At 37.2% G+C, this 13,582-nt stretch overlaps 1 protein-coding gene across 4 annotated transcripts in view; it reads left to right on the top strand.

The window, feature by feature from the left end:
* REV3L (REV3 like, DNA directed polymerase zeta catalytic subunit) overlaps positions 1-13,582 on the top strand; it is a 178,603-nt gene that overhangs the window by 44,589 nt on the left and 120,432 nt on the right. For all 4 annotated transcript variants that reach the window (XM_070559290.1, XM_070559288.1, XM_070559287.1 and 1 more), the window contains 2 exons: positions 4,419-4,608; positions 9,705-9,779. In XM_070559290.1, coding sequence (XP_070415391.1) covers positions 4,514-4,608; positions 9,705-9,779 — 170 coding nt within the window. In that variant the 5' untranslated portion in view covers positions 4,419-4,513. The remainder of the gene's footprint in view (positions 1-4,418; positions 4,609-9,704; positions 9,780-13,582) is intronic.

Raw genomic sequence — 13,582 nt, 5'->3', positions numbered from 1 at the left:
ATCCATTAGAGCAGGGATTGGCAAACTGCTGTCCGTGAACCAAATCCCTGCCGTTGCCTGTTATTGTAAATGAAATTTTATTGGAACACAGCCATACTCATTCACTTAAATACTGTCTATGGCTACTTTCAGGCTATAACAGCAAAGTTAGGTGGTTGTATCAGAAACAGTGTGGCCTATAAAGCCTAAAATATTTACTATCTGCCGCTTTACAGAAAAAAATTTGCAGACCCGAGAGTTAAGAGGATTGGTACGTTAGTCTTTCTGTTTATCAAAAGTGGATCTACAAAAATACGGGTAATTTTGCTACAGATAAACTAACAAGATTTTAGATGCACAATTTAATTAAGAGACCAAATCTAGGCATTCAAAATATAGAAGAAAAGATGGGAAAATGACATAAGAAACATTGGAATACAGAGGACTTAATGGTTAGATAATTGTAAGTTCTGTGAAAGATTAGATTCAGAGTACCCAAGTACTATGTGTTAACAGGGACACCTACTTTGGTTTTAGAAACCCTACTTACACACAACTGAAAAGTGGCCAATCCCACAGTTTTGCCATGGTGTCTTTAAAAGCCAGCATTTATGCTGTGACAAGATTCCATGGAGCTTTCCTGAAACAGCTTTGTTGCAGTTTCTGAATTAAGCAACATCAGTCAAATTGGAAATCCAAACTCTTTTTTTTAAATTTAATTTTTTTGGTGAGGATGATTGGCCCTGAACTAACATCGGTGGCATCTTCCTCTATTTTTGTATGTGGGATGCCACCACAGCATGGCTTGACAAGCAGTGTATAGCTCCACGCCCAGGATCCGAACCTGCAAACCCTGGGCTGCTAAAGCAGAGTGCACAAAGTTAACCACTACACCATTGGGCCAGGTGGAAAATCCAAACTCTTAAAAATCTTTTGAAACTGGATTTGTTGCCCTTAATTCAGTTTAACTTGACAATAAGAGGGGACACTCAGAAAGTAGGGGTATATTCTTTGTTTGGATCCACGTGTTAACTAGAAATAGCTAATATTCTAAATCTTGTAAGAATCCCAAATCATTTAGTTAGCTTTCAAAATAGCATAGCTTTCACTAATTTTATGAAAACGTTCTTAAAATATAGTGGAAAAGCATCTGGACTGAAGTCTCAAGTTCCTCTTAATTAGGCCACTAACTATATGTTGAAAAAACCTAAATCCCTAATACCACCTAATACTTCTTTATGGGAAAGAAGCCACAATTTAATGCTTGAGCTACTGATTTTAGGTTGTGTTCTCACAAGTGAACCTAATCCTAAGTGATGGGGGTTGGGGTAGACTAGTTGATCTCGAAGAGACTTTACATCTGTATAGCTCTACACGTCTGTTGGGGGTAGAGCTGATGGAGGGAAATGACTAGAAGTGATCTGTATCTTGTCAAGGTAAAGTAAAGCCATTGCATAACTACAAATTTTCCAATAGTAAGAGACACCCTATGCCAAAAAAAATGGACTCATATTCATTTTAGCACATTCCTCTTTCCTTATTTAATTTTTTGAGTTTCTTTTGTTTCTCATCATTTTCGTCTCTGTGATTCTTACTCTATAGTAAAGCCATCAGTGCCGTGGAAAGAATTCTTTGTGCTGTAGTTGTTCTTCAGGAGGTTATTGTTGGGAAAGGGTGATGAGTAAGGCACCGAGCCATCCCTAGCTGCTGGAGAACCAGAAATAGGTACATCTGTGTTGATGTAGTGACTCCAGCTTTAATGGGACTTTGGGTCATGCAGAGTAGGAAAGTGCAGTAAGCTGGGGACTCGTCCCAACACCCATGTCCTGTTGAAATCCTGATGGTATTCCTTAGTTGTATCAGAGTCCCTCTGTTTTCATAGATATGTTTTTTCAGATATTCAGGGCTTTCACGCCATTCCTTTCTCCTTTCACAATTATTCTATTTTGCTGAGGCTTCATTCATTTACTTAACAGATGTTTATTAAACACATACTATGTGTTTTGTGCTGGATCCTGGGGATATTATGATCATTCAAACATAGCACCAGCTCCCAAAGAATTTGCAGTCAAATGGGAGAGTCACATAAGAAAACAGATGTTTACAATACAAAATAAGAACTGAGAAATTAAGGTTTGAGGAAACCAACATTAACTTTTTAAAAAATTGAATCAGCATGGTTAAATGGAAAGAGCATGGGTTTTAGATTTCGTTGATCTGCTTTCAAATCCTGATTCAGTTACTTAATGGATATGTGACTTTGGGAAAGTTAACTTTTGTGATACTTGCAAGGTTGTTCTAAGTTTTAGAAATGAGTATATGTAAAGCACTTAGTCCAGTGCCTGCTGAATAAATAATTCCTGCTTTTCTCCTAAATCATACACCACAAATTACTGTAGTTCCAAAGCCTATAAATAGAAAGATAATTTCTCTGGCCCTTACTTCACAGGAGTTGTGAAAAGATATTTTAAAAATATTTTATGAACTTTGACCACCCTGCCTATAAAGGAACTATTAGTAGAAATCAAATTTTATAATTATTTCTTTAAGATTCACCCAAATTTCTATTATTAAGATATATAGACTGTAAAATTAATAACTTTGGAACTTAAAATATTGCTTGTAAAATATGCTATTACACTAGTAATTCTGTAATCACTGGTATTAGATTTGTCGCCTTAAAAGGGAATACTTCTCTGTCTTCCCACCTCCCTCACTCCATGGTTTAGCATGCCAGTTGCTCTTAACCAAATTGTAGTTTATATCCAGAAGGGTAAAAGTTATAAGCTTTTTTCATGAGATGTTTAAAAAGCATTCAGGTAGATATCAGTAAATTGATTAAATATATTTTCTTAATACTCACTCATCCTTCCAATTTGAATAGTTTCTATTTGAAGAATTAAAAAACTGCAATGTTTAAAAAATAGTACCATGTTATATTTAGAAATGAAAGAAAATAGTCAAAGAATTTTATTTTAACCAAAAATATTTTTTACATTCCTTTGAAATTACGTAGCATAACTGCTGCTAAAAATAGAAACTGAAATTGGTCTAACACCAACACAATTTGTAGTTCTTCAAAAGTGTGAAAGTTGGTAGTTCAAATCAAAATACTGTACTCGAGAGAGCATATATCTTACTTCATTATGTGAGTGATCTTTCTAATTTTGCTATACTTTATATAATTAAGAACTATTCCAGATTTATTTGTTAATTCTGTTATAGCTGTACCTTAAAAATAAGATGTTATTAACTATAAGAAGTGTAAATACAAGATATCAATAAAACACAAAACTATTTTTATATAAATCATTCTAAATTATAAATAGGAAATAGTAATCAAACGAATAGTTACTTTCCTACCAAAAGAAAAGCCCAGTGAAGCAGAGTGGGATAAGGGGTGGGGAAGAAGCCCGAAGATTGTGTTGGCAGGGCAGCACAGCGATAGTGAGTGACAGCATGAGAAAAATGGATGTGTTCTTCCATCACTGCTGTTCTCCTCTCTGTTTGAGTTAGACAAATGGCATGTACCCAAGGGGAACTAGGGACAATGCTCTGAGGACAGGAACCACTTCCATACCCTGCCAGATTCATGAGAGTAATGGTGCATCTGCTTTTTGTTTATGTTGTTACTTAACCTTGTCATAGATGCATGACTGTTTCTGTGACACTTCTTTTGTAGATTCTTAGTCATATTACTTTCTTTATCGTGGCTCTGCCAGATTGTCTGTCGGCAAGTCAGCACCATTTACCCCTTCTGCACCTTACCTGATATAATGGCTTCCTGGGGAGTGTCCATGCTTGTTTTTTCTCCTCTCATTGTGTCTCCTCATGTCCCACTCCACCAAATGCAAATCCAGAAGCCCATTGCAGACAATTGATCTGTAGGATTTCCTTTTCAATTGGTTTTTGTCTAGGTTTTTTTTTTTCTAATAGCAAAATTTTGTTTTTACCCTCCTTTCCCCCAGCAAAATTCTACACACTGGAACTGCTTTTACCCTCTCCTTTCTTCCAGAGCTGTCTCTGTCTTAGCGAAGTCTCTTGTGTGAAAACATTTAGCTTAAGACAGACATTGATTTATCTAATAAACTTCCAGTGAATTTTTGTAAGCTTCATAACTCTGTGCTATGTGGTATTACAGGGCAATTCAGTGAAGTATGTAAAACTAGTTTGTGAGGGTCACATATTCAAACATATTTTCATCAAAACTGTGTTTAAATCATACTATAATGCTTACGTTTATAAAATGCTTCTAAATGTTCTGTTGTAAAATATAGTTAATATAAGTGGGTTTAACTATGGGTTAATTTTCTTCAGCCCTTACCTTAGATAAGCTTTGTTGTCAATGGAACATATAAATGACTTACACTCTGAGCTTTGTAATGTTAAAATTTTGAAATGCATCTTGAGACTAAACTTTATGATGTGTTACATTTTAGGTCAGAAGACGTGTCTTCATCTACATGGCATCTTTCCTTACCTCTATGTGCCATATGATGGTTATGGACAGCAGCCAGAAAGCTATCTTTCTCAGATGGCGTTCAGTATCGACAGAGCACTTAATGTGGCTTTAGGCAATCCATCTTCCACTGCTCAGCACGTGTTCAAAGTGTCATTAGTTTCAGGAATGTAAGTATGTGATAACATCTTTTTAAATTTTAATTTATCTCTAGTATTTCTATTGCTATTCTAATGGAAGGAAAACATATCTGATTCAAACATACTCTGTTTGTTTTTCTTTTACTTCTAATCTAATGGAACTGGGGCATATCTCTTGCTGTAACTTTTTAATGTACATTTTTATTGCAATGAAAGATGGTTAACAGTGTTTTCTGTTTTAACCTTTTCCATTTCTCTGCTTCCTAGAACTGTAGAAATTCATGTAGTTCATTCATCAAATATTTATTGAGCACCTTCTATGTGCCAGGCACTGTTCTAGGTGCTTGGAATATTTTGGTGAACAAAACAAAGATCCCTACCCCCAAGGAGGTTACATTCTAGTAATGGGAAACAGAAATAACCAATAGATAGAGCATGAAATAAATAAATCTATTTATCACATGACAATTAGTGCTGTAGAACAAAAGATGTAGAGCAGGATAAGAAGGATCAGTACTGGGGTGGGAAAGTGAACTCGTGGCAGTTTTACATAGGGTAATCAGGGAAGGTGTCATCAACAAGGTAAATGACATTTGAGCAAAGACTGAAAGTGAGGGAGTAGGAGTAGCATGGAGGTCATGTTGGAATGGAGAGAGAGGAGAGTCGGACAAAGTGAGGTTAGAGAGGTATGAGAGGATGGAGAACATGCTGGCCAGTGGTTCTCAAGGTATAGTTTCCATTCTTTGGTTTCACTAACATCAGCTTTAGCTAGTTTGACAACCATGAGAATGTACCACTCGGATCTCCAAAAAATAGGGAGCATAATTGACCAACAGCCCCAGCTACTGCTCTGAAATCCAACTATCATCCCATATGTGCTGAAGTTGCTTCCAGAGGCTTCTCCCAGCCAATGACTAAGTGTGGCAAGGGTACTAAGGCAGGTTCCGGGGAGACACTTGAGGACTCTCCAACAGCCATTCTGATCTTTCATTAGAATCACACTGCAATAGAAGACACTTCCATTGATTTTCCCTCTGTCCCTCTCTCCTCCACTTGGGATCAGACCTGTATCTAAGTCTGGTGGCTGTCCCCACCTCTCCTGGGTCCCTCATTTTCTCTCACAGTTATTTCCCCTAATAAATTTCTTGTACATTTTGACGTCTACTTCTCAGAGGATTCAGACTAACATACCTGGGAACTTCATCAAAATACATTCTTTGGTCCCACCCAAGACTAAGTGAATTAAATAAGCCTTTCTGATTTTCTGATGATTCAAATGCATACTAAAGTTTGAGAACCATTGCAGTAGGTGGTTCTAAGGACTTTGACTTTTACTTTGAGCTATTGCATGATTTTGAGCAGCCATGACCTAACTTCAACTTAAAAGGATTGCTTTAGCAACTGTATGAAGAATAGATTGTAGTGGGATAAGAGTGGAAACAGGGAGAGCATTAAGAGTCTGTTTCATTAATCTGGATGAGAAAATATGGTGGCTTGAGCTAGGGTAGTAGCAGGAGAGTAGTCAGAATAGCTTCTGGATCTATTCTGAGGGTTGAGTCAGCAAGATTCGCTGTCTGGTTGGATGAGGGTTGTGAGAGGAGTCAGGAATGACTATAAAATTTTGAGTCTACTGCTATAAGGATGGGCGGTGCAGGTAGAGCAGCTGGCAAGAAAGATTTGGGGTTCATACTGGAACATTTTGACTTTGATATGTCTGTACAAAATCCATCTTAAATCTGTCTACTCCTTCTACCTTAATCTAGGCTTTCCTCTGGACCACCAGAGTATTCTTTTAATTGAATTCCTTTCTTCTGTTCTTGTCTCACTTCAGAGCTGCAAAAGTACCCTTCTTATAATGGAAATTGGATCCTTTTAAAATAATGTAAAATCCTTGAGTGGCTTCGTATTGTTCATAGAATAAACTTTAAGCTCCTAACCACAGCCTATGTGATCTGATCCCTGCCTGCCTCTGTAACTTTGTTCACTATGTTCCATCCAGAAACACTGGTTTTCTTTCAGTTCCTCTGAGGTGCTGAGCTCTTCCCCACCTTTGTACATACAGTTTCCTTTCCTTGAGTGCTGTACCCTTCTCCAGTTCTTCAAATCCTTCACCTCTCTAGAGAAGTTTTCCCTGAGACTTCCTCCCTTAAAATAGGTTTCATTATTATTATTCTGTATCTCATCCTATTCTTTGTTTCCTTTAGCACTTAATATAGTTTGCAATTATTTTAATTTTTATTTACTTAATTTTTATGTTTTTCTCACCAGCAGGTAAGCTCCATGAGAAAAAAGACCGTGTTTGTCTTGTCCATTATTATATCCCTAGCATATTGTATGGTGTTGAGCACTTAGTAGATATGGCTCAGTAACTGTTTGTTTGAATAAATGCATGAGGTGAAAGTCCATACCCATGCTGTGACAACAACAGTTAGGTTAAAGATCATCATTAGCTTTATATCCTAATTTTTTATGTTTAGTAGTTTCTAAGAACTTTCCTATACATAATCCCATTTCAAAGTAGAATCTCCAGACAGCCTAGTGAAATGAATAATTAGTCACCAATCGGTCTATATTTTTGATGGGTATTTGTTAAAGGCATTGCCATATTTTTAAGAGTAGTTGAGTTACAAATCTGGATACCTGGGGGCAAAAGATGAGCTGTTCAATCTAATTTATGGCTGCCCTTCTCTTTTTTCTCCTATTCTAATATATATATATTTTTTCTTAACCTGGATTCCCTTTTCTCTTACCATACATTCTAGCTTCTGTGATTCCTTTACTCTTTCAATAGTCTTTACTTCTTTAAGGTAGACAAGGTTGCATCTAGCTACCAAGTTAAAATTTGTGCAAGGTTTAATTCCGGTCTTCCTAGACTATGCATTATCCTGAGGCTGGGTTAAGAGAGAGGACCGTGACCTTAGGCTCATTTCGGGGATTCCTTGCCACGTAGCTACCATGATTCTAGAAAATATCCTATAGAGAGAGTCTTAATCCATCTAAATTAATTAACTGAGTTTTTTGCTATCTGTGCTCACTTTCCTTTTATTATATTTAAAAACTAACTCCGATTATCGGATATAATTTTTAAGCTTAAAAATATCTACTCTCAAACTCCGCTTTATTCTACTTTCTTCCCCCTAAAGAGTCTCCCTGTTGAGGCATTCTTTTGGCAAAATCAACTAAAGCCAACAGCAGGAAGGAAGGGTTGCAGGTTAAATTATACGGAGACTTTCTTGGCCAGAAGAAGCAGAGAACTGAATTTATTAAATTTCCAGGCTATATCTTGGGGCAATAGATATGAAAACAGAGTCTTAGATTTACAAAGAATTTTACAGGTTTGATAGTCTTAACTTATTTTCAGTTTTTGAAATTTATGAGCTGCTAATTGTAAAAACCTAAAGATTGTTAGCAAAACCAAGACAAAGCAAAGAATATAGACCACACCAATGGAGACTCCCCCCCTCCCCATTTATCTGGCTAAAGATAACCCATGTCTTTAGAGAGGTATATTTATATATATGAAAAATACTACAGCAGGAGGAACAAATAAAGAGTTGAATTTTGCCAGTGAGAGAGAATGAGATCATTCACGTAATGTGTCTTTCTTTCACGCCTTCCTTCATAGCAGCAAAAATGGGGTAAACAGCAGCAAACTAGACAGGAAGTGGTAAGTGTTATTTTAAAAAGTCAAGAAAGGGGAAGGGGGAAGGGATAGAGAGAGATGGTCAGAGAAGGCCTTTCTGAAGTGAGTTTAAAGCAGACACCTGAGTGAAGCTTGAAAGCAAGCCATACAAAGGCTCAGGGCAGAGCTTTCCAGGCAGAGGGAATGGCAAGTTACCTGAGAGTGGATCAGGTTAGAGGGGTGAAATGTTTAGAATGGTGGAGGAAAAAGGAAGAGAGGTGTGATGTAAGATTGAAATAAGTGGCAAGGACAAGATAAAAAACCTTTAGACCTTGGTAAATAGTTAGATTGTTTTTAATAGAAATTGCTTTACAGCAGTCATACAGGTGGCTCTGACCTAAGGACTGGAAACAACTTTTAAAAAAATTGTTTAAATATACCCCAAATAATGATATTTGATGTCCACTACACTATCAGACATGTCAGAAATGGCGTCCTAATGAGGGAAAGTTCTATCTAGTGCCTGTCATAAAGGGACAATATTTTTAAAATGAAAAGTGATTGGATTTATCCACCTAAAGACTTAACCAGCCACTTATTTGCAGAGAAACTCTAGGCAGATATAAAACTTTAATTTTGTCTACAAGTTCAGACCTGTTCATATATTGTTTCTAATTACATCATCTTTGAAAATGGTAGCCTGTATATCAGACGTACTGGATAGTTTCAGAACCTCCTGAAATGATATAACATGATAGTCCAAGTTATTTCATCTTTCACTGAAGACTTCTTTCTCTCTCTGTCATGTGGATTTTTGCTTCTCCCTTTCCCTGTTCCAGCTGATGCCCTGAGAAAAACCCAGCCTCAGCATAATTAGAGTCCTTAAGTATGGCCATGATCTTTTCAATCTCTTAAGTTTCTGTCTACACACTTTTCACAGGCTTCATTTGATTTGGATGTGTGTTATATACACATACATACCTACATACATACATAAAATAGGTAAATTGTCTCTGCTTAGTGAACTAGCAAAATTAATAATAAACAGAGACAAGGAAAGTAATATAAATGCTGTTAGTTAAAGGACTTTTAATTAAATGAAGAGCTTTAGTTTTTGGCAGAAAACATGGGTAATGGAAGAAGGTGCCTGAAAAGTCTCTGTTTTTCTTATACATGCTCAGAATAAAGAGAAAAGAGCCACGTTTTAATAGAGTTACAGTGATTGAAATTAAGGTATAAATAGTTTGCTGCTCCTTTTCGTCCCTAGTTTTTTTAAAATAGTGTTTTTAAACTTTTTAAAAGAAGTAACCAGATTTCAATATTTCATGTGTTAACCTGTGGTAAATTTGATTGATAGGTCTTAGAGGTTTTTTGTTGTTTTTTGGTAATATTAAATATAAGTAAGACTGAATTAAGCCAGCTGAGTCTAATTAGGGCTATAAGTTGCATTATTTCATCTCTGAATGATGAAAATAATATGAAATATCTTTTTCTTTTATTTCAGGCCTTTTTATGGTTATCATGAGAAGGAGAGACACTTTATGAAGATCTATCTTTACAATCCTGCAATGGTGAAAAGGTACAAAGATAAGTGAAATAAAAATATGAATAACTCATTAATTTAATAATAAAAGAAAAATCTATAAGAAAGGCCTATATAGTTTGTAGCATTACTAAAAAGGAGACCATATTATATACATAATGTATAAAGAGAGAGACCCATGGCTTGGACTCTAGGAAGGATATGTTAAGGGTGAATGGACCTTGGTTTATAGCTCTTAACTGCTTCTTTTCTGTCTTGGCGAGTTTGTAGAAGTAGATAAGGAGAGCTGATGGCTGTCTGTGTGATCTTAGTGCCCTGCTGGCCAGACCAGATGTTCAGTACCAAGAGAAATTTGCTCTTCAGTTTCAAAGCAAGAAGTGTTTGAGGGTGAGGCCACTGTGGGAGGGTTCCGAGATCTCAGAATCCTGTTGATTCCTTATTGATGTTGGTGAAATTTTACATCTCAGGTTTTTGTTTCGTTTGTTTCTGGGTGTTTTTTTTTCCCCCTTCTCTCAATAAATCTCTCTACCTGTAGCTTATTCTCTCAAACATCCTAGAGTCCAAGTTCTTCAGAGAAGGAAGGACACATATAGGGAAGACTTCAGTCATTCTTTAGGCTTCAAAACAAGCCTAAAAAAAACCCCGTGTGGTGATGAGCTAGGGTAAAAGTGGCTTGGAGAATCTCTGAGTGTAGTTTTTTCAGAAGATCCTCTCTGCTAGTAGGTACTAGGTTCCAAAAGGTAACCTTTTGGTAAGACAGAAATTGGATGTTTCCCCAGAGTGAATTTAGGCACCAAGAGAGGCACAGCCACCAAGGATAGGAGGTGTACTTTAAATTAGACCAGTTGAGTACTTCACTGAATCACAGCCCTAATCCCAAAGGTTATTCCCTTCTCTGAGTAACCAGTGAAAACTAGTTTTCTCTAAAACCTGCCCCTAACCTTACCCCAAACATCTTCTGTTATGTAGGGCACCAAAACAGTTTTTCAGAATAGGCACTTAACAGACAATGATATTTCTTTTTTTTTTTTTTTTGAGGAAGATTAGCCCTGAGCTAGCATCTGCTGCCAATCCTCCTCTTTTTGCTGAGGAAGACTGGCCCTGAGCTAACATCTGTGCCCGTCTTCCTCTACTTTATATGTGGGATGCCTGCCACAGCATGGCTTGTCAAGCGGTGCCATGTCGGCACCCAGGATCTGAACCGGCGAACCCCAGGCCGCCAAAGGGGAACGTGCACACTTAACCGCTGAGCCACCAGGCCAGCCCACAATGATATTTCTTAGACCAGTTCCCCTCCAGTCACACTTTCTCTTATCCTTAGAGAACAAAAGAGCTGTCCCTGTGGATTCTTACCCTCTCTTGTACACACAGTGGTAAGAGAGTGAACCTCAGCCGTTTTCCTCTTTCTCATCCCCAATTGTGCTAGAGAGGAAACCATGAATAAAATTTGCATGTGTCTTTTATAAATAATCTGTAAACTGTAGTTCTATTTGAAGTATAAATCTGTTTTTCTTCCTTCTGACTGTAGCATCAAATACTTATTAAACTATTTCTAATAAGTTTGCTTTAAATTATATAGTTAGCTTATCATAGTGCCTATCTGAAATTCCCTGATTTATTGACAGATTCATTCATTTACTCATTTTTTAATATTTCTAAAATGTGTACATTTATATTTGATGCATTATGGAATTTGCTGGGTAAACAGTGGTGAACACAGTTTGCATGGTTCTAGCCCTCAGGGATCTTACAGCCTAGCAGGGGAGACAGACAGTAAACAAGCAACCCAAGTATGTAACCAAACATGTGATACATGCAATTAAGGAAAAGAACAGGGTTCTATGAAAGAAGATATTTTCTCTCTTTTTTTTTTTTGTTAATTTTTATAGTACCTTTATACATGAATCGTTTGCGTTATGGTATTTAACTAAAACATAATGTAGTGGTGAAGAGTCCAGACTCTGAAACCAGATTACCTGCAATCAAAATCTGTCTCTGCTACTTTCTAGCTGGGTGACTTTAGGCAAGTTATTTAATCTCTCTGTGCCTTAGCTTCCTCATCTGTAAATAGGGTTGATGTTAATACACATTGTTCTGACGATCAAATGTGTTAATATCTGTCAATCACTCAGGACAGTACCTGATACATAAGTGCTGTGTAAATATTGGCTATAGTATATATGTAAAATGTTCAAGTGCAACTTATGAGCCTTACCCTCTCTCTTAAACTCTCTTCCCTAGAAACAATCACTTTTAAGAGTTTGGTGTACGTCCTTCTATTTTTCATACATCTATATGCACATATCCTCTTTTAAAAATTTCTGTATAAAATTGGTATCATGTTGGAAGGTAAGTCCGCAGGGACAAAGATTTTTTTCTGCTATGTTTGCTGCTGAATCTCCAGTGTTTACAATAGTGTCTGGCACATAGTAGTTAGTCAGTAACTATTTGTGGAATGAATAAATGAACACTATACATATCGTTTGGGGACTGGCCTCTTGATTCATCTACTTGCCCATCTCCTATGATCTTTACTTCCATTCTTCTTAAACTGCTTACTCTCTTGACCCTGAAATTCTCTGACCCTGAAACACACCCTGAAACTTTCCTACCTTTTTTTTTTTTTTTTGAGGAAGATTAGCCCTCAGCTAACTGCTGCCAATCCTCCTCTTTTTGCTGAGGAAGACTGGCCTTGAGCTAACTTCCATGCCCATCTTCCTCTACTTTATACGTGGGCCACCTACCACAGCATGGCTTTTGCCAAGCAGTGCCATGTCCTCACCCAGGGTCCGAACCAGCAAACGCTGGGCCACCAAGAAGCAGAACGTGCAAACTTAACCACTGCGCCACTGGGCCAGCCCCACTCTGAGCTTTAAAATGCAGACTTCCTGGTTTCTGACTAGTCTTCTTTTTTTAAAACAAATTTTTGAGATATAATTTACATGCCACAAAATTCACACATTTTAAGTGTCGCAATTCAGTGATTTTTAGTAAATTTACTGAGTTGGGCATCTATCACTCTAATTCAGTTTTAGAACTTTTTCATGGCTGCAGTAAGTCCTTTATGTCTGGTTTTTGTTGTCTTTTTAATTCTGTCCCTGAGTTACTCCCACTCTACCTGTTTTTAGGCTTCAAACTCCTTGGCCCCACTACTACTACCCCATTTTGTAGCCTCCTCCTACAATTAATTTATTTCCTTTCCATCTTATATTCTGTATCTTCTCAACTCCTTTGCCTGCCAGGTGAAGACGTCAATTCGGGATTAATCTATTTGTTTGCTTTCTCTCTGCTAAAGTCTGGTTTCTGGTTATGCAGGATACCACAAAAAAGCACTGTAAATTCATGGTCTTCAACTTCACCTGGGCTCTGCCCTGCCTTCTATTTTTCTCTTATTAATTCTCTCCTAACCGTTTTCCACACTCTTTACTCAAATGTAAAGCTCCTTCTGAGGCTTTGTCTCCTACTTCGTGGAGAAAATAGAACCCATCAGTCTCGAACAGTGGTTGTCAATGTGTGGACTGGGGACTCCTGAAACCCTTTCAGGGGATATGCATTGTCAAAATTATTTTCATAATAGTACTAAGATGTGATTCACCTTCTTCACTGTGTTCGCTGTTGCTGGGTAAAACTGCTGGCACCTTGGCCCAAGTCAAGTTACAATGGTTTACCTCTCTCACAGACATCTTCTGAAAATGAACAAAGTGGGCCTGTCACTTCAAAGAAGAAAACTCATAGTGTTTGTTGCCAATGATAAAATTTGAGCTTTTAAGCAAACATTAAAAGTTTGGAAAACTTTATTGCTACTGTGAACTTAAAACCTTTCTAGTACTTAAAGATCT

The sequence above is a fragment of the Equus przewalskii genome, chromosome 9, assembly GCF_037783145.1.
Source record: "Equus przewalskii isolate Varuska chromosome 9, EquPr2, whole genome shotgun sequence".
NCBI lineage: Eukaryota > Metazoa > Chordata > Mammalia > Perissodactyla > Equidae > Equus > Equus przewalskii.
The sequence above is the reverse complement of the archived record's forward strand: the minus strand, read 5'-3'. Positions and strand labels throughout refer to the sequence as shown.